Raw genomic sequence first — 25,826 nt, 5'->3', positions numbered from 1 at the left:
GCGAAAGCCTTGTTGTGGTCGGATGAGATCGGCCACTTTGAAGGACTGATTCATGCGAAGTTTTGTGAGTGGCTTTGGCCAAGGAGCCGAGGACTCCCAAGTTGGCAAGTTTATTATTTCTTTACTTGATTTAGATCTTCTCACCTGGATAAAAAATTTGGTTGTAATTAATTATGTATATCAATACTCATATTTATTTAATGTGACTGGTCAGAAAATTAAACTTTAATAAAAATAATGTAGTATAATATGTTGGGAATGAAATCGACAAGGATCCCTTCACAAAATCTTTGAGGCCCCGCTCTGAGAAATTTCAACATTAGTTTCTCTATTTTTTAGAAGAGATATTTGCCGGTTTGGCTATACAAATGGTAGCATTAACAAGATACATAAAAAATAAAAATAAAATATTTTAATCATAAAGAGATTATATAAAAAAGAATTTATAAATTAATATAATTTAATGTGGTATATTATATTATAAAATTATTTTTATTATAAAAGAGATCTAACGGATTTTAAGAAACGATATTAATTTATAGATTATTTTGTATAATTTTTTTATTTGTAACAATTCCTTTAAAAAAAAAAAAAAAGGACAGTTATTTAAGGTTTCTACGACAATATATAAAGGAGAGGAGCAAAAAGCGTTGTACCAAACTGATGCTCGTACGGTTTCGCGCCAATGCGAGTCTGCACAAAGCTCATATCGTCCACGCACCCTACTCTTCATCTTGCCTATCCAACTGTTGAATCCTTCATCTGGAACACTCTCATTCGAGCCCATGTCCAAGCCGGGTCTCGGCCGGAGGTCCTAACCCACACACCACTCTCCGTCTTTTGCCGGATGCGCTTCCATGGAGTCGAGCCTGACTTCCATACCTTCCCTTTTCTTCTCCAGTCCTTCAATTCTCCAATTCAGCTCCACTCAGGAAGACTAATCCATGCGCAAATTATCCTCTTTGGGCTCGCTAACGACCCGTTTATTCAAACGTCCCTTATCAACATGTACTCGTCCTGTGGGGATTTGGCGTTCGCGCGTCAAGCATTCGATGAGATTTCCCAGCCCGATTTATCGTCTTGGAACTCGATCATTAATGCCACCTTTAAAATGGGCTTGATTTGTATTGCAAAGAAACTGTTTGATGATATGCCTGCAAGAAATGCGATATCTTGGACTTGTATGATAAATGGATACGTGAGGTGTGGTTATTATAAAGAAGCACTGGCCCTGTTTCGTGTGATGCAAACGGTGGGAGTCGATGGAGTCAGGCCTAATGAGTTCACCATGTCGACTGTGCTTTCTGCTTGTGGACGGTTGGGTGCACTTGAGCATGGAAAATGGGTTCACGCTTATATTGGCAAATGTGGGATGGAAGTTGGTGTGGTGTTAGGGACTTCGCTGATAGACATGTATGCTAAATGTGGGAGTATTGAGAGGGCCAAATGGATATTTGATAATATGGGTTTTTGTAAGGATGTGATGGCTTGGAGCGCTATGCTTTCAGGATTGGCCATGCATGGACATGCTGAAGAATGCCTTGAATTATTTACAAAGATGATTAATCATGGGATGAGACCTAATGCTGTAACCTTTTTGTGTGTTCTTTGTGCTTGTGTACATGGAGGCTTGGTGAGTGAAGGGAAGGAGTATTTTAGGAGGATGAGCGAGGAGTTTGATATTACTCCCTTGATCCAGCACTATGGATGCATGGTAGACCTTTATGGAAGAGCTGGTCTTATTGAGGAGGCATGGGTTTTGATCAAATCTATGCCCATGGAGCCTGATGTGCTGGTGTGGGGAGCTCTACTTAGTGGTTCAAGGATGCATGGGAGCATTGAAACATGTGAGATTGCCCTTAAAAGAGTAATTGAGTTGGATCCCACAAACAGTGGCGCCTACGTGCTTCTATCCAATGTGTATGCAAAAATGGGAAGGTGGGCAGACGCAAGGCACGTGAGAAATGTTATGGAGGCAAGGGGGATCAAGAAAGTTCCTGGCTGCAGTTCGGTTGAGGTCGGAGGTGTACTTCATGAGTTTTTGGTGGGAGATGATTCTCATCCAGAAACCAGAGAGATCTATAAGATGCTTGACGAGATTATGAGTAGGTTGAGGATGGAGGGTTATGTGGGAAATACTAAAGAGGTGTTGCTTGATTTGGACGAGGAAGGAAGGGAGTTGGCTCTATCCCTTCACAGTGAAAAGCTGGCCATTGCATATTGCTTTTTGAAGACGAGTCCAGGTACCCCAATTCGAATTGTTAAGAACCTGAGGATATGTAGTGATTGTCATGTTGCAATAAAGATGATATCTAGGGTGTTTAACCGAGAGATTGTGGTTAGAGATTGCAATCGATTTCACCATTTTACAGGTGGATTATGCTCTTGCAAAGACTACTGGTAGATTGATAGGAAAATTCTAACTCTAGTTTATTGGAATTTGAAATCTTCCTTCAATGGACCACATGGAAAAAATAACTACTTATAAAAAAGAAAATTTAAAGTCTCGTTTGGTTACACAGTTTATATGAGATGAGAATAGATGTTTTGCTAAAAGTTGAATAAAATATTATTATAATTTAATTTTTTAATATTAGTTTTGTTTTAGGATTTGAAAAAGTTGAATTATTTATCATATTTTGTGTAAAAATTTGAAAAAGTTATAATAATTATATAACATGAGATAAGGTAATTTGGTTTTGAGGGACAACTCATCTAAATGAGAAGAAATAGAGTTTCACATATTTTATAATTCTATAATAAAAGAATATTTTTTTTTAATCAAAACAAATCAAGTCAAAAGTTGTGTAAAGATGGTATATTTTGACACATCAGGTTCGTAATGTTTTTAGTTTACTCAATAAATTCTTGAAGATAATTAATTTTCATATATCATCGATCATAACTATATGTACAATGTTTCTTTTACCTTGGGGCCTACATTAAGAATTTTATGTTTATATAAACAATTTAGGGGCCTATATTAAAAATTTTAGTATTTATCATACAACTCAAAACTTTTTTTTTTTTTTTGTTAGAATTAAAGTCTAATTTAACTTTGGAGGTGCTAATTCATTGTAAATAAATAATATACAGAAATTATTTAAAAACACCAACAACATATACAGATGAATTATAAAAACTTATGGGGCCACCAATATATAATAGAGTCATGTTGCTCTGCCGCCCATTATTGAGTGTGCCCCACAGACTAAATGTTACTTCAAATTTTTTTTTTCTTTTTTATATTTTCTAAACATATTTAAATATTTAAAAAAATAAAAAAATATATATCAATATACTACTAATATGTATTTTTGTAACCATTAAATAAAAAATAATAATAATAAATCAAAATATATGAGTAGTCGAAGACAGATGTATGGACACATTAACATTTTCCATATATAATATGAGTCTCCCCCAGTATACTACACAAGATAATAGCGTTGACAAGAAAGAATGAAGATACGGTAGAGTATCTTTTAGCCAATAGAGTAATCAGTAAGACCCGAAGTGCCCTCTGCTCATGACTGTGAACAGATGTACACACAAAGCAAATCACGGACGCCACACATTTTATTTTAATTACTGTTCATTGTCATGGTCATGTTCTTGTCGTTTAGAGAGGTTTTTGGCCCTTCTCTGATCTGAGCCTGACTTTGTCAAAAATCTCAAGCGATGGCAGGGATGTATTTAGCTTTTTATGTCATATTTTCACTGTATCTAATATTTTGAATAGGGAATTGTTCAAAAATAGCTTCAAACAAATAATGGTGTGTCAAAATATTCATACAGAAAAGGGATGAAAAAATCTCTTTTGAGTTTGGAGCTTCTGAAGTGAACTATGTAACGAATAATGCTAGATTCTCTGCTGGGAGCCATCGCTCCTATTTTTTTTATTTTTTATTTTTGAATGATTAAAAAAATTATTTAATATTATTGTGAATTTTTTATTTATTTGAAATATTTAAAAACATTAAAAAATGATGTGAAAAAAAAAACAGAAAAAAAAATTTAAGCTAGCGAGAGCTCTCAGCACGAGTTCCTGCGATGGCTCTAGCAGTCTCCATATGTAACAGTGTCTGAAAAATACAAACAGACTTCGTGTTTTTTTTTTTGCATGTTTCACTTTCAATGATAAAGGTGGAAAAACAGAAAAAAACTGAGAATCATATGCAAAAATGCCAGACTTGGTGTTTACTGACTGAGCATGCATATTTTGAGTGGCAGTCTTTTCATATCAAATCAAACCAAAATGTCCAAGTTTCTTTGCCTGAATCTGACTTTTGATAATTGCTTTGGTTATCCCTTCGCCTTCTCGTTTACGAACCAAAAAGAAGACTCCAACAGGCAACAGCTTTGCAGCCAAGTTTCGAGTCTTGACGAGAAAATAAATAAATAAATAAATATTAAAAACAAAATTTGGGGTTACTTATAGAATTAAGTATTTAGATTTTCAATCATTTATATATGTATATATATATATATATAAATATCTGACTTTCAATGTATCTCAAAAAATGCTACGTGACATATCTAATATTATATATTAATCAATAAAAAAATTGAAATAAAGCATTTTTATGCCAAGTCATCAATATAATAAAAAAAAAACTTTAAAAATTGTATATGTTACTTTTTTCTCTATTTTATTTTCCTTTTTTTTTTTAATTTTTAATTTATAATTTTATTCAAGAAAAACTTTTAAATATTTTTTTAATAATTGAATTATGTCGTTCACAGGTTCAGGTTGGTTAACTTTTATGGCAATCTCGTTTAAGGAATTTGTTTTGTTTCCGTTGTCTTGAAAAAGTTGATCAACCGATCGAAATCCTGCACGTCTCTGTCCTGTAGAAGGCCTACAATACAGTCTACATTTCTCCAAAATCTCAACTCTCCTCCATTGTCTGCTCCTGGAAACACTTTTTTTTTTAACATCGTCCGGCAAGTTGATTACTCCGCAGGCGACTCTTCGGCGGCCCTTGCATTCACCGTTGAAGACTTTAGGAGGTGTGTACACCAGTCATCTCTTTAATGTTCTTCCCTTTCGATGCTGAATTAATCCTTTTTTTCTTCATCTTTGGAGCTAAAATTGAGATCTACTTGTTTGGTTTCAGTGGAATATCGACTGCGAATTGTGGGTTTTTAAAAATATCTTTTACTGATGACTCAAAATTCAAAGTCCTCTCTGTATCGATATATGCCGTATGCGTGTGTATGGATGTGTTTTGAGAGATTCAAATAATAATGCCTTTCTTTCTTTCTTTCTTTTATATTCAAAATATATTCATTCATCTAATACTATCCATATCTTATTTATCACATAATTAAAATAAAAACACGAGATGAATAAAATGAGAAAGCGTGCGCTGTTGCCGTGTAAAACTCGTCCCCTCTCTCTCTGGCTTCATGCGAATCCACTTTCCAGTTCAGTTCTGTAACAAACTGAAGTATTGTACGGTAACAGTCTAAAACACACACTCACTCTGTCCGTTTGACCGACGAGTGAATCCAATGTTACATGCGAAACGGATGTTTATCTGCAGAATAGAATTACAAGTATCGGGTGTGTTTGTTGTTGCACGTAATTTTCATGTTAAAGATCTAGATTATGCATATTTGGTTTAGTTGAAGAGTTCACCGAGTTAGTAACTTGGATTATCTGTTTATCTATCAATTTATTCTATGGGAATTGAATTTGGATTGAGATTTCTATGTGAAGACTGAAGATGTTATATTGAGCCTAGTGCTTTCAGTAGTAGCTTCTTAGAGTAGATTTTCTATTTATTAAAAGATTATAAAAACAAAAGAAAATGCAAAACCTTCAATGTAGACTACTCTTTAGTTTGCTTGGTCTAGTATCATCTATGTTGTGGACTACTATTGGTGCTCAATTACTGTCGCCTTGACATTGTTTGATGAAGGGTCATTCTTACTGATTTGTAGCTAACCATTTTGTTTTTCAGATCTTCTTACTGTTTTCTTGGGGTCATTGATGTTGCATGCTTGAGCTGCAATTTGGGGCTTCTTTAGATGGCCTCTGCACATAAGCATATCACGGAAAACATATCTCATCTTTCCAATATTCTTGAGCTTGAAAAATGTGAAAGCTACCTATTATTCCGCTGGGAAACCAACCTTGGGGCTGGTATTAGGACCTTACTGTATTTTCTTGGTCTTGCTTACTGTTTCATTGGGTTGTCAGCTATAACTGCTCGTTTCTTCAGCTCGATGGAAAATGTTGTGAAGCAAACACGGAAAGTTGTAAGGATAGATCCTTCTACTGGTGATGAAATTGTCAGATATGAAAAGGTGTGGAATTACACAATTGCAGACATTGCCCTCCTGGCCTTTGGGACTAGCTTTCCTCAAATATCATTGGCCACTATCGATGCCATAAGAAACATTGGCGAGCTGTACGCAGGAGGTTTGCTATATAAGTTTATTTCTTTCCTTTGTAAAAGTAAGAAAATAGTTCTAGAATTTATATTGACTCACTGAACTAGACTGTTCTTCAGGTTTTGAAATTTATGCTGCATAATAGAAGTCTTATTTTTCTGTACCATATTTCTATGCATCCTTCTTCTGGTTGATCTATGATTCTATACCATTCTCTATTATTGTAAGATGAGATTCTGGGTGAGAATGTGAACAGTCTTTTCACCATGTGATTTATTTCTCTTCCTTATTAAATTGAATTGCAAATATTTTCCTCAATTTTGATTTGATATATGTGTAACATTTGTGATGAATACTTTTATAGTTCATATCTATGACATTCTTATAATCCCCAAAATTTGTAGGTTTGGGTCCTGGAACGCTTGTTGGCTCTGCTGCATTTGACCTTTTTCCCATCCATGCTGTTTGTGTTGTCGTTCCAAAAGCTGGCGAGTTGAAAAAGATATCTGATATAGGAGTTTGGCTAGTGGAGCTCTTTTGGTCTTTTTGGGCTTATGTTTGGTTATACATAATATTAGAGGTAGTTTAAAGTGATGTTCTCCTTCTTTTGCACCATCACGATTTTTTTTCCCTGGAGTCAGAACTATGGTTTACAACATAATTCTTTAGATGAATGTTCTCATTTAGACCCTTAATTCTTTGTTATTCAATGAAGTGATTTTAATTCATGGTCCCATGCGTTTTGGTCAATGGCTATATGTGCATATGCAGTTCCATATATTGATTTCACATATCCCATCATCAAAAGAACTCATAACTAGTGATCTTTGAGTTCATAGCTGGGTTCCTATTTGGAGATGATGATCAATCAGTCTTATTTTGACCACAGACTGTTGAACAGGTATTTATATTAGCTGACACATGCCAAGAACACTGTAAGAAAAAGGGTTTACATTATGCTGTAGGTATGGACTCCAAATGTGGTTACCCTGTGGGAGGCCTTATTGACAGTACTGCAATATGGGTTACTGCTGACTCATGCTTATGCTCAAGACAAGCGCTGGCCCTACTTGACTCTTCCTTTGTATGTGCTGTGTCTTTTGATCTACATGGTTTGCAAAACTTGTTTTCCATTTTAGCGTGTATTGCTTTCTCTTGTCTTTCGGATGTATTCAGTGACTATTCTGGTTAGATTTGCATGATTTTCTGTCTCTGAGATTTTCTGCTTCTCTAGGAAAAGAACTGACAGGCCAGATGACTGGGTGCCGGCAGAAGCCACTCCATGCAAATACAATACCAATGTCTATAATGATCTCTCTGAGCTGCACCAAGTTGGTGAAGATGAAATCAGGGGCGTTGGTGCTATTTTCCCCATTCATTCAAGAAATGAAACTGGTACCCATCTGTCACATCCAACTTGGGTAATCTAGAACTTTTGTATTCATAATATTAAATACATGTATATATTTATATATATGCATATATATTAAATTTTCGGAGGTCTATTTTTATGGGCTTTAAAGATGTTTTAAAATTGAGATTTAAGGCCTAGAACTAAAGAAAAAGCAGGCCCAAACCTTGTTCTACTAGGATTGGTCAAAAAGAGTCCAAGAAAGCTGAGAAATCCTAGTTGAACAAGGATTTCCTTCTAGACAGATCTGCCACCTATTTTATAGCTAAGAAACCCTAATATTTAGAACCCCTATTTCTTAAACCCTTTATTAAGTATTAACAAAATTCTTTGCTAATGAAAGCCCTTCGGTGGTAAGAATGTAACCACTTCCCTTTAAGGATAGAATGCTACATATCATTCACATCATAGCACCCAGTTAAAAATACCGTAAATCAAACACTTAAGCAATCCTTGATAAGAAACTTGACCAATGAGCTAAAATGCTACAACTGATAAAAACATAGAGGAAAACTTTCTTTAATGCAAAAATAAAAAAATAAAGCCTTTGGTGTACTTCTAGCACTAATTAAAAACCCCCTGCTAAGTATTGACTTCGATTCACTTACCAGAAAAAAAAGCATCGACTTCAACTCTATCTTTGCTAGCCTGTTGGGTCATTCATCTTCATCCGGACATTTAAAACATATTGAATACTCGGTAATTAGATACACGATGGAGTCAATAACATTATGAACATTTTACCTTTAAAGAACATCATAAAATCTGGTTCCAAACATTTCACTTGTTCCAAACATTGTTTTATTTCATATATTAAGTGGCCAAGGCACATTTAAACCTTGTCTCAAGGTTGCCAGTCTTAACAATCCCGACACCATCTTGTTGCAGTATGAGTGGCGTCATATCGAGACATGATCATCACTCGATAAACAGAGGTGCACTCAAGTGTGCCAATTTCCATGGACCATATTGACGGTTACCTCCACCTTTCAGCTCTTGTACTATTGCACATCTTTATAGGACAATAATATTTTAAAACGTCCTCCATTCATCATAACTTTGCATAACATGGCACATTCATACTACATATAGCATAAACATGCAACATAAAGCATTTATGAAAACTTGTATGTTCTGACATCATACAAGATACAGAAAAAGGGTCTTCTGAAGAAAAGGTTCCAATTAGAGGCAATATAACTCGAAAACATTAGAAAAAATCATATCATTGATTATTTGTAAACCATAAAGGCAAGGTCATATCTAGTTACCTTATCTCCTAGCTTGCACAAAATATGAATTTTTCCTTCGCAACCTAGTACACATTGTCTGTTATTCACACTTGTGTAAGTAGAAAAAGATCTGGTTTCCTTTATTGGACCATTGAATGTACGGAGGCTCCAGTGATTAAGGAACATGTGGTAAGTTTCTATGAACAACTTTTTACAGAAAAGGAGGGATGGAGGCCAAATTTGGATGGACTCAGTTTTGATTCTATTGAGCCACAAACTGCGTCATGGTTGGAAAGAGCTTTTGAGGAAACTGAGGTAATTGAAGTGATTAGAAGAATGGCAAAAGATAAAGCACCAGGACCAGATGGTTTCTCAATAGGATTCTTTCAAACTTGCTGGGAGGTTGTGAAAGAGGATATTATGAATGTGTTCCAAGAATTATATGTGGGAGGAAAATTCCAGAAAAGTTTGAATGCTACTTTCATTGCCTTAATCCCGAAGAAGACAGGGGCATCGGAGGTGAAAGACTTTAGACCCATTAGCCTCATAAATGGGGTTTACAAAATCATCTCAAAGGTGCTTGCAAACAGGTTAGGGGTGACCTTGGCTAAAATAATCTCAAAACCACAAAATGCTTTTGTAAGGGGCCGTCAAATTCTAGATTCTGTCTTAATAGCCAATGAATGCCTGGATAGTAGAATAAAATCTGGATGTGCAAGGATCATCTGCAAGTTAGATATGGAGAAGGCATATGACCATGTAAATTGGGATTTCCTCCTTTATTTATTGAAGAGATGTGGTTTTGGAGAGAAATGGTGTATGTGGATCAGATGGTGTATCTCAACGGCCAGATTTTCAGTTCTGATCAATGGCAACCCAGAAGGTTTCTTTAATAGTTCCCGGGGACTAAGACAGGGAGATCCGTTGTCACCACTTCTCTTTGTTATCATCATGGAAGCACTGAGCAGGATGTTAACGGCCCTAGTTAACAATGGTCTTATGGCAGGTTTTTCACTGGGGGATTTAAATAGGGGCACTGTTTCAATTTCACACTTGCTTTTCGCCGATGATACTTTAATTTTCTGCGAGGCAGAGCAGGACCAACTTAGTTCTCTGAAGGCGCTCCTTCTGTGCTTTGAGGCAGTATCAGGGCTGAGAGTGAACTTTGATAAGTCAGAGATGGTACCGGTTGGTAGTTTAAGTAATACTCGGCAGTTGGCGGGCATACTTGGGTGCAAAGTGGCTTCTTTCCCAATGACTTATCTGGGCTTACCGTTGGGGGCTGCTTCAAGAGCCTTAACGATTTGGGACACAGTTATTGAGAAGATAGAACGAAGATTGGCAGGATGGAAAAGATTATATTTGTCAAAAGGAGGGAGAGTGACCCTTATCAAAAGCACTCTTTCTAACTTACCAACTTATTTTTTATCTCTATTTCCTATCCCAGCAGGTGTGGCGGCGCGGCTTGAAAAACTATACCGAGACTTTCTATGGAGTGGGATGGGGGAAGAATTTAAGTTCCATCTAGTCGGTTGGGACAAGGTGTGTAGACCAATTCATTCAGGTGGACTAGGGATAAAGAACTTGAGGTTGTTTAATCAAGCTCTCTTGGGAAAATGGTTATGGAGATACAATGTGGAACCGGACGCTCTTTGGAAACTAGTAGTTGATTGTAAATACGGTCGGTCTTGGGGAGGTTGGTGTACTAGAGAGGGCAATGGGCCGATCGGTGTGGGGATTTGGAGGCATATAAGACGAGGATGGAGGGCTTTTGCTAACTGTACTAGTTTGGTGGTGGGGGAAGGAACGCGTATAAAATTTTGGAAGGATGTTTGGTGTGGGGAGGTGGCACTAAAGGATTCTTTTCCTTTAGCTTTTTGAGTGGCAAGTGACCAAGAAGCAGCGGTGGTGGATCTCATGACACTCTCAGGAGATCAAGTTCAATGGAATGTGACCTTTACTAGAGCAGCGCAAGATTGGGAAATAGACAATTTTGAGGCCTTTTTTCGTTTGCTATACTCCAAGAAACCGAATGGACTGCAAGTCGACAAATTGTGGTGGATACCAGCGGGTAAGGGTATTTTTTCAGTTCGCTCATTTTATAAGGCCCTTACAGCTTCACCGAATCCTCAATTCCCATGGAAAAGACTGTGGAGGAACAAGGCGCCTCCTAAAGCACTGTTTTTCACATGGACAGCAGCCCTGGGTAAAATTTTGACCACTGATAACTTGAGGAAGCGAAGGATAATCATTTTAGATTGGTGTTGTATGTGTAAGAAAGCCGGTGAGACAGTGGACCATCTCTTATTACACTGTGAGACAGCCAGGTCTCTGTGGTGCGAAATTTTCAGTCGTGTAGGGTTAAGTTGGGTGATGCCGGCTTCAGTGGTTGGGCTTTTGGCGAGTTGGGTGATGCCGGGAGGTACTTCACAAATCAAAGATATTTGGAAGATGGTCCCTATCTGCATTATGTGGTGCTTATGGCGAGAGCGTAACGAGAGGACCTTCGAAGAGAAGGAGCGCACACTAGGGGAGCTGAGTCTGCTTTTTTTCAGTACTTTGTTTCAATGGGCCATTGCCATAGATTTCAATGGCCTAAATGTACATGATTTCCTTTTGTCCTACTTAGCGAACTAGATAGGTGTTATCTCTTGTATACCTCCTTGTGTACTTGGGCTATGCCTATTCTTATTAATACTATCGTTTACTTATCAAAAAAAAAAAAATTTTTAAAGAAAATAACATTTTTGTTAATGGATGATCACATCACACTTTGTTGTATGATTTGCTTCCTATAAAGCAAGCATTTGACTTGCTTTTATGCAACTTAGTGTGCTGACCCTTTTTGACTTATTCCCCAATCCTACTGTGATTGCATATTCTTTAAAAAGATCACTTATGGCTGCTGTCGGTTACTGCAAGGAGCATATGCAGGATTTACCAGCAAACATGCACTTGGATTTTTGGTGACTTCTAGGGCCCTCTAGTTGATGGTTTGTGTGTACTCCATCTAGGCTTTAAAGCCAATTTAGGGTCTTACGGTCAGGGAAATTAGGCCTCGACAGTAAGCATTTAGGTTCTTAGAATGTCTTGAAGTCTTTGTGTGTGCGTGTGTGGGTATGCATTTGGGCTATGTAGCCAGCCTTGTTTAGTGGGGTTTTGCCTGTTATAACCCCAGCATATGCCTCAATGCTTAGGAAATTCCACATTACAAGGATGACTCACTGGGGGCAATCTACGGTCTTAAATTCCTATCACAGCCTCGAAAGAAGGTCCACACGGCTGCATCTATTGGTCTGCAGAGCTGCAGGATTTTTTGCAGTAGCCAAGTCCCACCCTTAAGTAACATGTATCAAGCTTAAAATCTAAATATCTATGTATGATGTGATGATGAAAACTTGTAGAAATTTAAACTGAAAACACAAAGAATCCATTTTGTTTCATTCTTGGAAATCATGAATAAAAGTTCGCAGTCACTAAATTATTCCTTTAATAACCAATCTATCTTAAAATCACACTACTAAATCATAACCCTGCCTGAAAAAGTTCTTACCTAAAGTTTTTACAGCTGTGTAATAAAGGAAAATCTAAGAATAGTATCCGTGCACTTGGTTTCCTCTTCTCAATGTTGATCCCTTGTGCTCCCTAGCCATAGAGTTTGATGTTTTGACATGATAGAAACAATAAATAACCCATTAGGTCTCATAAAAAGTAGGCATTTCGAAATTCTTGGGAGGATACCTACTAAAACTCACCTTGAGTCAAACTTATAGTTTGCAGCATGAGTGCAGCATCTAGGGATCCTTCAAGGCTTGAAAGAAGATGCTGTCAAGATGTTAAAAACGGTAGACAGCACAAGTCTGTTCACTGATTTTACGGGAATTTTATTGAAGATGACATTGGAAACTCAAGGTTGTTTCCTCATCTATGGCTGCATCACACTTGGAAAAGGTTCCTCTATGGTTTCTTCTTGGATTTCTTGGCAAAAACTTAGGACAATGTGTGCTGTGAGGGGCGCTAGCTTTGAGAATGATTTTCCTTAAATTTTTGGATGATAGTTCTAGGCTATGGGGGTTTTCTTTGGAGAGTTATTATGTTGCAAATTAGGGTCATTATTACGGTCAATTTTGGGGAGACAGCCAGCTCAGTTAGCTGCTGACATTTTGGCAGTTTTTGGATGTTCTAAAAGTCTCTAATTATAAAAGGCAGTAGTCCTAGGCTTAAAGTGCTCTGATTTTTGGACTTTAGAAACTCTTTTTCCTTGACTTCAGTTTAGGCAAATCTTTTCTATCATAGAAAAATAGACCCACAGCTTCCTAGGGCTTCCAGACAGCTTCTCTTGCTCTGTACAGGTCTAAATATTGTCCTAGTTTGGCAAGTTTTTTAATACTTACCCCTATAGCAGGGTTGACTGTTTGAGTCCATAAATGAGACCTGCCAGCCTTTAATACTACCCTAATTGGGAAAAGGATCCTCTCCATTTAGAATGAAATGGATAATATTCATTTAGTGTAAGTCATGGGGTATTTTAGTCATTTCACAATATGCTGAAATGATCAAATTAGCCCATGTTTTATACTAAATGGATGCTATTAATTTCACTTGAAATGGAGAGGATCCTTGTCCCCCTAACTGGCACCTAAATACAGTTAAGCATTTACAACGTAATAAAACAATAATTAATATGATACCTATTAGCTCCTATAGACATTTAAGACCATTAATCATTGTTTATAAGATATTAGTCAACTTTGTAAGAAAAATCAAGAATAATTATACGGAAAAAATATGCTAGATTAAATCCTTAGGGCTCGGGAATGATAAAGAAATACACACCAGATGCTTGGAGGTACTGTAAAGACGGATTGAAGTGTAGTGTTCAATTTTGTTGCATAAATTTATGGTACTTCAATTTTTCTAATACTTTTAAATCAAAATTGGGTTTCTCCATCTGAAAGTTTATGCATGCAGGTCTGGGGTACCAAGAACTTTCTGTCAATGATTGTTCTGCTGAATGCTCCAACAAAGATATTCAACACAACATCAGTTTAAAAGATTCTCATTTTCTCCAACTTTGGAAACAGCAATTTGAGGATGCACTCATGGTATCGTATTTCAAGCTGTACATGTGAAATGTTTTTTTTGTAAGTATAGGAACATCTTAGTTTCAACAATGTTTCTCTTCTTTTATCTAGTTCAACAGCATCACCGAAAGTAGTTTTTGGAATGCAACTTCCTTTGAATCATCTCCTTGTTATGTTATAAGAGTGCGTAGTGTCTTACATCTCTGATTTCAAAGTTTAATACCACACCTAAAGTTTTTTTATGTATATATTTTTAATTTCTGCTATAGATACAGATCATGGAATTATTTCAGAATGATTTGCAACCTGATGCTTCTATTTAAGTGCATTTATGTTCCACCATGTAGTTGAGTGATCACAGGGATGTTATATTTGGCTTTCTTAATTTTCTTTCTCTGCATAATTTCATCTCTAATTATTTTTAACCATTCAAGTGTAATAATTGGTTTCCAGTTAATAATTTTTGGTTCTTCAACAGCTGGAAAGAAAAGAATCCAAAAAACTCAACAATGTCTATCTCAGAGTAGCAAGCATTTCCTGGCAGTTACTTCTTGCCCCATGGAGGTTTCTGTTTGCTTTTGTGCCTCCCTATCATATTGCTCATGGCTGGATCGCATTCATATGCTCTCTAATTTTCATCAGTGGGATAGCTTATATTGTAACCCAGCTGACAGATCTTATAAGTTGTGTCACAGGTTTTCATCCTTTCTGAAAATAAAATCTCATCTCCCTTTGCATGGTCGATGATACATATGACTTTGCCTATGACAAAACATTCATCCATTTTTATGTTGTTCTTTTTCTTCAGGAATAAATGCATATGTCATAGCATTTACAGCACTAGCAGGTGGAACTTCATGGCCAGATTTAGTGGCAAGCAAGATTGCTGCTGAACGTCAGACAACAGCAGACTCTGCCATTGCAAACATCACTTGCAGGTATTGCTCGAGATGTAGTTCCCATTTGGGGCCTTTTTACATATTAAGATCATTAGGTTACTGGCAAGGAGACAATTATTCATGGTTGACAATCGATGGTTACTCTAGAAATTTTTAATCCTTCCAAGATTCTCCTAAACTGTTAAACAGAAGTTGCTAGGTTAGAATTATCTGTGAAATTTCAAATTATCGTCGCTACGCATGTCATGAGAATCAATTGATGAAGCAGACTTATGCCCCATTTTTCATGAGATCCAGGATAGATGTTAATGTGTCTACTTGAAGCCTATCCTTCTTCCCCCCACCACCAAACAATAATAATAATAATAATTATAATTTCTCTGAAACCTCAAGGAAATGAAATGATGTGTATAATGAGGTCAAGTAATACAATTAGCGGCTGAGAGGGAACAAATCTAGATTCTGGTTGCTCCCTTAATTTGGGGGGGAAAGAAATCTCATCTCAAACTCAAAATTCTCATATCATCATTACAACTTTATCAAATTTTCACACAAAATATAATAAACAATTCAATTTTTTCATATCCCAGTACAACTTTTTCAAATCCCAAAACAATAATAATACTAAAAATAATATTTTAAACTCTCATCTCAAACTCAAAATTCTCATATCTACTCCCAAACCTCCCTAAAAAGTTCTGTGATTGTCTCTTCTCAGTTCTCATTATATTTTTCTAGGGTCCATAAGTTATAAGCCTTTAAATTCAGAATGCAATTCTGATGTAAAGGCAGTGTATAATTTTTCAGCTACTAAAATTGCTTTTTCTCCCTGTATTCTGTTTGCAGCAATTCAGTTAACATATACGTTGGCATTGGCATTCCTTGGCTTATTGACACAGCATACAACTTTATAGCATATAGAGAACCACTGCGGATCAAGAATGCAGAGGGACTAAGCTTTTCTTTGCTTGTTTTCTTCGCCACTTCTGTAGGGTGTATTACTGTTTTGGTATATAGGCGTATGACGTTGGGTGCAGAGCTGGGAGGGCCAAGGCTTTGGGCCTGGGTTACCTCTGTGTACTTAATGTTTCTTTGGATTATTTTCGTCGTGTTGTCTTCCCTCAAAGTCTCAGGGATCATATGAGAATTTACATCAATTTTTTCTTTAATTACAGCATCATTTTTCCCCATTGTTACGGTGGGCATCCTAGGTAGTAGTATCCTCTTTCGCAACTGGTCGCTTTTTAATTTCTGAATTCTGGGACTTTGTATATGTAATAAGCATGGATACCCCATAGTGGGACTCCGAGATTTTGGCGAGTTCTGCGACAAATACATGGTAAGATGGTGCAAAAGGTTTGTTTGACGCCAACTGCCATTGTTGCTTCTTTCTCCGGCGTTAGACTAGACTCTTTCAACGTACCAGACAGGATGGAAGTTTTTGTTGCAGTATCCAGCTTTGGAGCCCCTGAAAATCGGCCTCGCACTGAAGGCTTCTTTTCGCTGAAACTTCCCACACATAACCACACCTCGTATGGTTGAGAATCCTCCATAGTTGCCATTTCAGATACACCCTCTTGGTGCTTACAATCTTTGTCAATGTGGCCTATTCTCTTGCAACAGTAGCAAAAGTTTGGCAAATGCTCATAAGAGAAGCGAATCCAAACAGACTTACCCCCTCCTACCGATAACTTAGAACCACGCAGAAGAGGCTCATGGATATTAAGCTTTACCCTGACTCTCAAAAACTCTCCCCATTCCACTTCACCATTCTCCAAATCCACTACCTCAACAAGCCCAATCTTCTCCCTAAGTTTCTAACCAACATGCACATTTCGAGCCATAATAGGAATGTCATGAAGTCTGACCCAGAATGAAGCAGTCTCCAGATTGATCTGTTGTACTTGAAGTCATCCATCCGCCTCTACGAGCAACACCAGATTTTTATCAAATGTCCATGGCCCCTCCCGCAGAACCTTCTCTTTATCTCTGATATCCTCAAACTCAGCACTAACCAATGTTGTCAAAAGATTCCAAAAACGAACACCCATAAGTGACCGCCATATTTTCCGCATCGTACCCTTAAAAGCTTCCCGATTGAAATATTTTTCCGTGAACAACTTCATAAACAAACACTTTCCCCCTTGAGGCAACACATCCACCAACTTATCTGGTTCTATTATCACTTCCTCACTTTCCTTTTCAGTTAAAGAAAGCTTAGTATAAAGAATTGGAAGATCATCCTCTATAATCATTCTCTCAGACGAAAATAGAATAAACTGCACCAAGGCAGTAAGAGAACCTCTACGAAGGAAACCTAGGAGAGGAAATTTGTTTGACGTAAGTTAGTGCAACATTGTCTTGTACAATTTCTATGTAATTATTTTCATTTTTCCTGGATTTGTTTGACAATGAAAGCATACACCTAATTCTTTTTCCCCCCTCAAAAAGTGCACATTTAACTTTTAAGACCAGTGCATTAAACATCTACATCCTGTTCTCTCATGAAAACTCTCTGAAAACCCTACCCAAAAAAACCATCTAGTGAGGGATTGCTCAATCCACATTAAAAACTATAATTTGAAGAGAAATGATAGTATGTAGTCCCAAGTGTACCACTCCAGATGACTGCTCATTAATTTTATTTTAGTTTATAATTTTTTTTACTTAATAGTTAGGAAAGTGATTATTAGTGTATTGATATTTTTTTATATTTTTAAAAATATTTTAAAATGATAAAAAAATATGAATAAAAAAATAGAAAAAAAAATAAAAAAGTGATTTTAGCTTGACCGCTACAAGCGGCATAGTAGCGGTGCTCTAATTTAAAAGGATTAATTAATGGTATTGGAGCACTTAAAATTGTTGTAAAGAGTAAGAATTTTCTCTTTCCAAACAATATAGAATTCTGTTCACCACCTATACTCTCTCAATATGGGGTATCATAATTTTGACATGGCTCATGTCTCACATTTTTAGTTGAAATTGACTCTATACTATTTATAACCATTCAAAGAAGATTCAAGCCACATCCAAGTTATATTTTAAAAGAACTAATCAATAATATAGTTGAAGTTCTTATGAATTATAATATATATTTACTCAATATTGAGTATCACACCTCTCAATATTGGATGTCACACCTATATTTTTTTTTTCCTTGTCTTTTTTAGCATAGAGATGACATCATATCTAAAGTGGCTTTAATTCCCATGTGTGCTACAATGGAACCAAAAATAGTAAAACATTAAAAGGCATTTTCGTTTTCTCTCTCTAGGGTTTGTTCTCTCTCAAACCAATCTCGACCATCATCCTTTTTCCTCTGCTATAGGGGGGTTGAAGCTTCGGCTCCTCATTCCCTCCTCTCATCCGACCATCGAATATGTTCATAGTGTTTTTTTTTTCAGTATTTTAGTTGTTTTTCTTCCATAGTACCAAGAAGCATCGATCTGCTGCCAAACAGCCTCTAAAGACCACCACACGCCTCGCCTACAGACTCTTTAGCTGCTGATTTGTCAGGATAATCACATGGCTAGCTTGCTTGCATGCCTTGGCTTAGGCCCTGATAAGCAACGGGCACCCATGAGGGCTAGTGGTCACGTGCAGACCATGCATGCAAGCCCGTGCATGCCCTTGGGCGTGCACCTGCACCCATGCATATGTGCCCTCACAAGCACGCCATCCAGCGAACGACTCCAACTCATGCCTTGCAGCCCTAATGTCCAAACCGTCAGCTTTAACCATGCATGCCCATCGTGCATGCCATAAGCATGGGCCATGCAGGACCACTACCCAAGCCACTTGACTAGGCACTATAGCAACAGCACGACATCACCCTGTGCCCACCATTAGGCCTAAGCTTGGCACCATGTCATGCCCACCATCAGCAGGCCAAGCACAGCGCCATGTCATGTCCACCATCAGACCAACACATGGCACCATGCAATGCCATGTAGCAAGCCGTGGACCAGGCCATGACTAGCCCAGCCATGGGCCATGCACCACCATAGCCCATCATGAGCTAATTATCCATTTTATTATTTTTATTTAATTACTCGTGTATTTGTTATTTTACTTACTTTATTTATTTATTTTAATTTGCTAAGGACCTTTTGGGAGTTTCCAAATTGTAAACTCTATAAATAGAACCCTTATTCATTTCATTAGGGATCTTTTGTGATTTGGAACATTTGCTTGGCCTGTCATACTGCTTGATTTATCATTCGGTACTTTTGCACTTGGGCTTCTTGGGGTGTAATTCATGAATCTTCAGGGAGAATGATCAAACTTTACAATTCATGAGTAAGTGTAATCCTATTTATCTTTTAATATATTTTGAGGTTTCCGTTCAATCTTTGTGCAATTCGTGAATCAAAGTTTGATTAGATTCCTCTTTGTTCTTTGGAGTTTTCTCTTTGATATTGTGTTGGAGTTTTGTGATCGAATTATTGTGGTGAAGAGCCGAATCCTTCCTTGGGATTTTCGGCCTTGTGTGAAGATCTGAAGATCTCTTGTGTTCATGTGTTTTTTCACATGTTCATAAGTTTTCCTTGATGTTTCTTGAAGATTCTCACTTGCCAAACACCATTCGGCCACCCTTTTCCCATTGCCTTTCATGCCACTCATCATTGCCCTTAACCACAAAACCCTAGTTCCATCACAAGCCCTACATGCCACCCCCTATTCCCACAACCAAACAAGCCTTAAAACCTTAGATCTCATCTTGAGACATTCGGCCAAAGCCTCCTTGGCTTGGCCGAAATTCTAGATCCTAATTTCTCTCATTTCCACTTTCCATAAATTGTTTGATTGGTCAATAGCCCTTAATTAACTCAATCAAATTCTATTTCCCACCAAAACAATTCCATTCCTTATCCATCCTACCCATTTTCGGCCAACCCATCTTCCATTTAGATCTCACTCAAATTCCTACATTTTAGGAATTACAAATCCCTACCTTTTAGGAGATCTACATGCCACCTAGCCCTAGCCGTGTACCCCCTCTATCCTTGGCCGAAACCTTCATCAAACCCTAGCCAAATTTGCCCATCTCTCAACCCTAGCACAAAAGTGGCGTCTAGCAACCCAAGAGGCACATTGCCATGCACCACATCACCCAACCCGAGATCACCTAGCCCATACACCATCCATACTTCCCACCACTAAGCCCTAGCCTCAATTCACCCAAGCTCTCTTTGGGCTACACGTGATCTACACCAAGTAAATGAGTTCTATCTGTTACTTGAGGAGCAACAAGAAGAGGATAGAACCCTTAGTGTGTGAGGGCTTAACTGAGGTCTCCAACAACTCTACTGCCATCACGCGCAACACCACTAGGTTCAGTGGCTTCAGTTCTCCCAGAATCTACCACCCATTTCTTTTCCTAGAGTGGCACATGTACCTCACGCGCCACCACAAACAATGGAGGTCTTTTGCCTGGATATCGATGCCTTCTCCGGTTGCTACATCCATTCCTATATTCTTGTTTTTCCTAACCAATGATCATGACAAAGTGACAATGGAAGATTCCTACCGTCAGTCCAGACAAACAAGATGCAGCACACTTCGCTCCATTGTAACTTTTAGTTGTAATATGTTAGTCTATTTATCAGACTATTTTAAAATTGCTTCAAGCGGATTTCCTTAGTAGAAAATGGGTGGGAACCATTGTTTTGGCTTTAGATCCTTTTTTTTTTCTTTTTTTATGTCTATGGTGTTGCACTTTTTTTTAGGATGATTGTTGGAGACTCACATCTCATTAAATCTTATATCATGTAACTTTTAGTTTATCTATAAATTTGCTCACTTTTTATAATAATAATTATTATTATTATAAAAATAAAAATAAAAAAAGGGGGAACCCATCAATCTATAAGTCAAGACATGCTGTGTCAAAATCAAACAGGCATATGAGTTTCACGTGATGTTGTGTCCCTACACCGCTACTACTTTCTCGTGGGCTGCACTTGATGTTGCATATACTTTGTTTGAAAACAACATTTATTAGATTGAAAATTATTATTCTTTTCTAAGTAAACTTCAAATTTCTATTTCAAAGTATCAAAATTATAATTATCTAAAGTAGGGGTGGGCAGCGGGGTCCCGCCCCCGTTCACCCCGCCCCCACATGGAGGGGCGAGCAACACCGCCCAACATGGGCGGGGCCGGGGGCCCCTGCTACGCATCTAGTCCCCCTACCAGGGCCCGCCCTGCCCCCCTTACATATATATATTATATATATATAACATAAATATATATATATATATATATAAACATATATATATAAAAATATAAATATGCCTTTATATTTTACAAATCGTATATATATAAATATATATATTACAATTTGCTAGAGTTGTTTACAAATTATGCATTAGCAAATTTAAAAACTATATAGTTTAAAACTACTGCACTACAACTTATATAAAATATATACTATAAAATTTAAAAACTACATAATTTTTAAATTATAGTCATATTTACAAATTTTAAATTTACAATTTGGATATAAAAATATGTTTTTTTTTTATCACTTTTAGATCTAAAAATAATTTTTAAATATAATTAAATGTAGTTCATAATTAAAGTGAAAATAAAGCAGGACAGGGCGGGTATCCGCTCTGCACCCCGCCTAGTGGGGGACGAATGGGAAAACCCCACCCCCGCATCATGCGGGGCGGGGTGCGGGGAGAAGGCTACCCCATACCGTATGATGCAGTAGCACCCCTAATCTAAAGAACCTTATTGTTCCACTTTCAGAATATGTTTTTATTTATTTTATGTAGTTTGTGTGGAATTTGGACTCGAGAATTGTTGAGGATTCCTACCCATCAATCATGTATTTCCTATTACTCACAATATATTACTAACCAAGACAGAGAAATAACAATGCATAAGGGCAATGTTACAGTTCAAAAGAGGCCCAGTAACCGTCAGATGAACCGTATCTGAAATTGTCTCTCCCCAATTGGCTGCCAACCATCTTATCATGGCTAACTTTCAAGAACAGGTCACCGAACTTACAAAACTCAATAACTAAAATATTGGCATTCAATGTCAAGAATTCTCAGAATCAGCTTATGGTTTCCTCCCCCCCACCAAAAAAGCCACGTCAGCTGTACTGTTTCTTCCAGTTGTGCTTTTAGTTCTTGCATATGTAAACAAGTGTCTAAGGTAGTCTGGTTCAATTCATCGGCTGTAAGTTTACAATAAGAAGTGAAAACTAAAAAATACTAAGAATTTTCACTCACTGATGATTGAGCCATATCTTTCTTTTGAATCTAAAGATGAAAACATGGAACGAGGGGCAGGAACCAAAAGGACCTGTAATTCACAAGGGGGCACGTGAAGATTGAAGATGTTTAGAAAGAGCAAAAGAAGCCGACTCTGGAAGGCAAAGTTCCCATATTCACCATTTATTTGGCAGCTAAAAAAGTTCAACAAGGACTACAATGACAAGCCTAGCTACACCAAAATTTAAAAGCTACATCTTGGAAAATTATAAAGAAGCTCAAGCAACCAACATCCTAGAACAATTTTTCCTTTCCATTTGTATTTTCTTGTTTAAGCTAAGGCACCCGTACAAGCAGTGACTGGAGCAGCTTCAAGCTGTTTTGAACTGTATTTCTTGGTAATGAATCTGCAATGAACCGGTGATATAAAACATCAGTACATTTGAGAGAAATTATGCAGACATGATCCAACTTTCAATAAAGCCTGCTTGATTTCTAGGGTGATGGAAATATATCATTAATGGTCACGTCTTCCTAAAAACATGACGTACTGGTGCTAATGCAAACCAAGCTTTATGATCAGTCTAGTTACCTGAAGAAATCCCTCCACAACAACTCAAACATCAACCAGTTGTTTCCAGTATCAGGTGAGCCACTATCATTCCGGTTTGAGGAAGCAGAAATGGTTCTAGCAATAATATAATATCATAGACAGTGAGTATACTACAGACCTTGTAAATTTTGGCATCATTAAAAAGAAAGGTAGACTGAGGCACACCTGGTAGCTGTTTTCTTCAGCCCATCAAACATTGAGCGGGGAGAGAGGCATCCCATAGCTAGCCATGGAGAAATTTTGCAGGAGAAGTTTGCACCATATATGCTGTTGCTGCTGCCATCACTTTTCCCCTTATGTGGTTGTGCTTGGCATTCAGCGGCAAATTTTTTGAGCCTTTGAAGTGCTTCAGTCTCACCTCCCACCATAGAAGCATTGGCAGCAGGCTTTCCATCCTAGAGGACATAAATGACAGTAACGCAAATGAATTATTTTTTCTGTCAATACAATAATTATTGAAAAATTAGCAGCAGCACGTCATACATGACAATAATGTCTGCCGGCCACAAAAGCATTCCAAGCAAAAGAATTTACTACGTTAAAATGAAAGAAAGTTTTAACAACAGGTCAATATGGATGATGTAATATGCTGGCGAAGAATTATTGGGAGAAAAAAGGTGATGTTTTGAGTTTGATGCAGACTCGCCTAACCCAAACACATCCTAGACAGGACAACAGTTGTGTCATAGTGGGCAAAGTCCATGTATTATAAGCAGTAAACCCTAATCACAAATACAAGCCAAAATTCAATATTGAGAACTGCCCCATGTTGGCCAGTGGGTCCATTGTAAAACTTAGAAATTCAGGAAATAAAAAAGGAGTTCATACTCAATGGAACAATACCCTAATAAAAATGAATGGAACAAGACACCAATAAAACAGTAGAGCATATAAGGTCACAGCAACGAGACTACCATGTACTAAGCGACATACAAGCTTTATACTTTAGTGAATAGTTAATTCAAAGAAAGCCTCTCAAATTTAAAATTAATATATTTCCGAGTGTACTTTGTCCGCTTCTTATAAACCCCATTGCAAAACTAGGTTTCAAAACTAGTCTAGATCCATATCGATTCAAACATCAAAATTAACACGAAAAAAGGAAGCTGCTTTGGATTCCCAGTGTATGTAATCACTCTTTGGCAAAGATAGTTACCATTTTCTAACCAATATTGATATAAAATGATTTTTTTTTTTATAATTAAAATGTAATATATTAATCAAAGAATAGGCATAACGGCCGGTGCAATGTATAGTTGTCCTGTAATATTGTTATAAAATGATAAAGTCAGACGTATCTATCATGGCTATGTGATTGTTCCCTTCTCAATTTTCCCCGCCATTATATCCTGCTTTAAACATTTATCCATGTCCACTTAATTCATAGAATCCACATTGAAAAAACAGAAACAATGTTATCAAAAAAGTTTAGGAGAATTATTTATCTCATTGCCTGTGCACCCCGGGATTAGTCGGGACACCCGGTGCCAAATAAAAAAAGAAGTTGCGAAGAAATTATAAAAACATGAATATTTACAGCAACCAAAACATAGATTACATAAAAACGAAACCAAAGTGCAAACCTGAGCCATTGTCGCAGATGGGTTAAGCCCCAAATCCACCAATGATGGAATATCCCCAGGCTCTACATCACCCCGAGCCGGCAGCCCCTTTACTTGATCCAATGCCTCAATCGTTTTTCTCACCTCCAGTCCCTGCACTTTCTCTCTAAAACCACCGTAATTAGCTGGCATATCCTCCAGCTTAAACGGCAAATCGTCAAGGTGGTATAAAGTACTCCCCCAGAAGTACTTCACCTCCACATTCTCCTCCTTCATCGCAGCCTCAATCCTCCCCTCCGCCTTAACCTCATCGTGCGAAACCTCTCTATGCGCATACACCGCGTCAGCACCTACCTCCTTGGCCAACTCGACCAAAACTGTCTCAGGCTTTCCAATCCTCACCACCAGATCCGAACCTTTTGCCTGGAGATTCTTCCTGAGGTCAGAGACCGATTCGATCAAAAATGTGGCGCGGTACGGCCCGGTCTTGTCGAAACCAGAAGAGGATTTTCCGTAATCTCTCGGGTCGAAGCAGTACACGGGTAAGACCGACATGGACTCGTTGTTGGCGGTGTTAAGGCATTCGTTGTCGTGGACGCGAAGATCATTTCGGAACCAAACGATGGCAGCTCGTCGAAGTCCAGCCCCATTGGAAGGGTCTAAGGGGCGGCGAGGACCAAGAGAGAGAGGGTTTTGGAGAGGATTGGCCGAGACTGTGGACTTGAATGAGAGTCTGGAGGGAGAGGGAGAGTTGATGGTGGCGGTGAGAGAGAGGTGGGAAAGGGAGGAAGCTTGGGTAGGAACCTTGACCTTGCTTGGTTGGTGGGAAAACAATGAGTAAATTTTGGGTTGAAGAGAAAACGGTGTGGGGAGGATTGTATTGAGAGAAAGAGATAGTGACGCAGTGGCAAAAGGGGCTGAATTGGACTGGTCTTTGGAGGGTACAATGGCCAGTGGGTTTTGTTCTTCAGAGGATTTCATTTCTGGATTTTCATGGATTTGGGCGTTGGGATCCATTGGAGAAGATAGCTTTAGCTTGCAGACAAGGGAGTCGGGACGGTATCTCTATCTCCTCCTCCTCTGGTCTGGTTTGCTCTTATTTTCTTTTTTGTGGTGGTGGTGCTGTGTCTGTGTTAAGAGTCAAGACAAGTGGGGGGTTGTCCAGTCTTTAAGAGTAGGGTTTTAAAGCAAACTACTTGCATTGTCACAACCAGCGGCTGCTTCACCTAACATTTTTTTTGTTTCCACACTAAACTTTCAAGTTCGAATTATCATAGCCATCTCTTTTGGATCATAACTTAATTTCAACATATATTTTATGGTTGGTAGATTCAAGTCAAAGTATGTAACTAAATTTTTTTAAGTTGGTAAGATATGATATTTTCATAAAC

The 25,826-nt window shown here is 37.7% G+C and overlaps 3 protein-coding genes across 6 annotated transcripts; 2 read left to right on the top strand and 1 right to left on the bottom strand.

Annotated features, from left to right (window-relative positions):
- The first annotated feature begins 635 nt into the window (after positions 1–635).
- LOC122274242 (pentatricopeptide repeat-containing protein At3g62890) lies at positions 636–2,491 on the top strand. The gene has a single exon (XM_043083260.1). It carries the CDS (start codon positions 686–688, stop codon positions 2,402–2,404), a length of 1,719 nt encoding a protein of 572 aa, XP_042939194.1. The 5' UTR covers positions 636–685; the 3' UTR covers positions 2,405–2,491.
- A 2,326-nt stretch (positions 2,492–4,817) lies between these two features.
- On the top strand, positions 4,818–16,218 carry LOC122274243 (magnesium/proton exchanger). Of its 4 annotated transcripts, none has more exons than XM_043083264.1 (9): positions 4,818–5,013; positions 6,209–6,430; positions 6,807–6,982; positions 7,368–7,486; positions 7,637–7,797; positions 14,017–14,150; positions 14,608–14,824; positions 14,938–15,067; positions 15,875–16,218. In XM_043083264.1, the coding sequence occupies exons 2-9, from the start codon at positions 6,235–6,237 to the stop codon at positions 16,170–16,172; spliced, it is 1,431 nt and encodes a 476-aa protein (XP_042939198.1). In that variant the 5' UTR covers positions 4,818–5,013; positions 6,209–6,234; the 3' UTR covers positions 16,173–16,218. The 4 variants fall into 4 exon arrangements, with proteins under 4 accessions (XP_042939198.1, XP_042939195.1, XP_042939197.1 ...); XM_043083261.1 differs by having other exon boundaries at positions 5,970–6,430; XM_043083263.1 differs by lacking the exon at positions 4,818–5,013 and adding an exon at positions 5,121–6,151 and having other exon boundaries at positions 6,231–6,430.
- Positions 16,219–22,415: 6,197 nt separating this feature from the next.
- On the bottom strand, positions 22,416–25,599 carry LOC122318987 (blue-light photoreceptor PHR2). Its single transcript, XM_043136823.1, has 4 exons — positions 24,457–25,599; positions 23,039–23,268; positions 22,853–22,948; positions 22,416–22,667 (listed from the first exon to the last, which is right to left on the bottom strand). Exons 1-4 carry the CDS (start codon positions 25,450–25,452, stop codon positions 22,592–22,594), a joined length of 1,398 nt encoding a protein of 465 aa, XP_042992757.1. The 5' UTR covers positions 25,453–25,599; the 3' UTR covers positions 22,416–22,591.
- Between the last annotated feature and the right edge of the window lie 227 nt (positions 25,600–25,826).

This window comes from Carya illinoinensis, chromosome 8 (genome assembly GCF_018687715.1).
Source record: "Carya illinoinensis cultivar Pawnee chromosome 8, C.illinoinensisPawnee_v1, whole genome shotgun sequence".
In the NCBI taxonomy this organism is placed as follows: domain Eukaryota; kingdom Viridiplantae; phylum Streptophyta; class Magnoliopsida; order Fagales; family Juglandaceae; genus Carya; species Carya illinoinensis.
The sequence above is the reverse complement of the archived record's forward strand: the minus strand, read 5'-3'. Positions and strand labels throughout refer to the sequence as shown.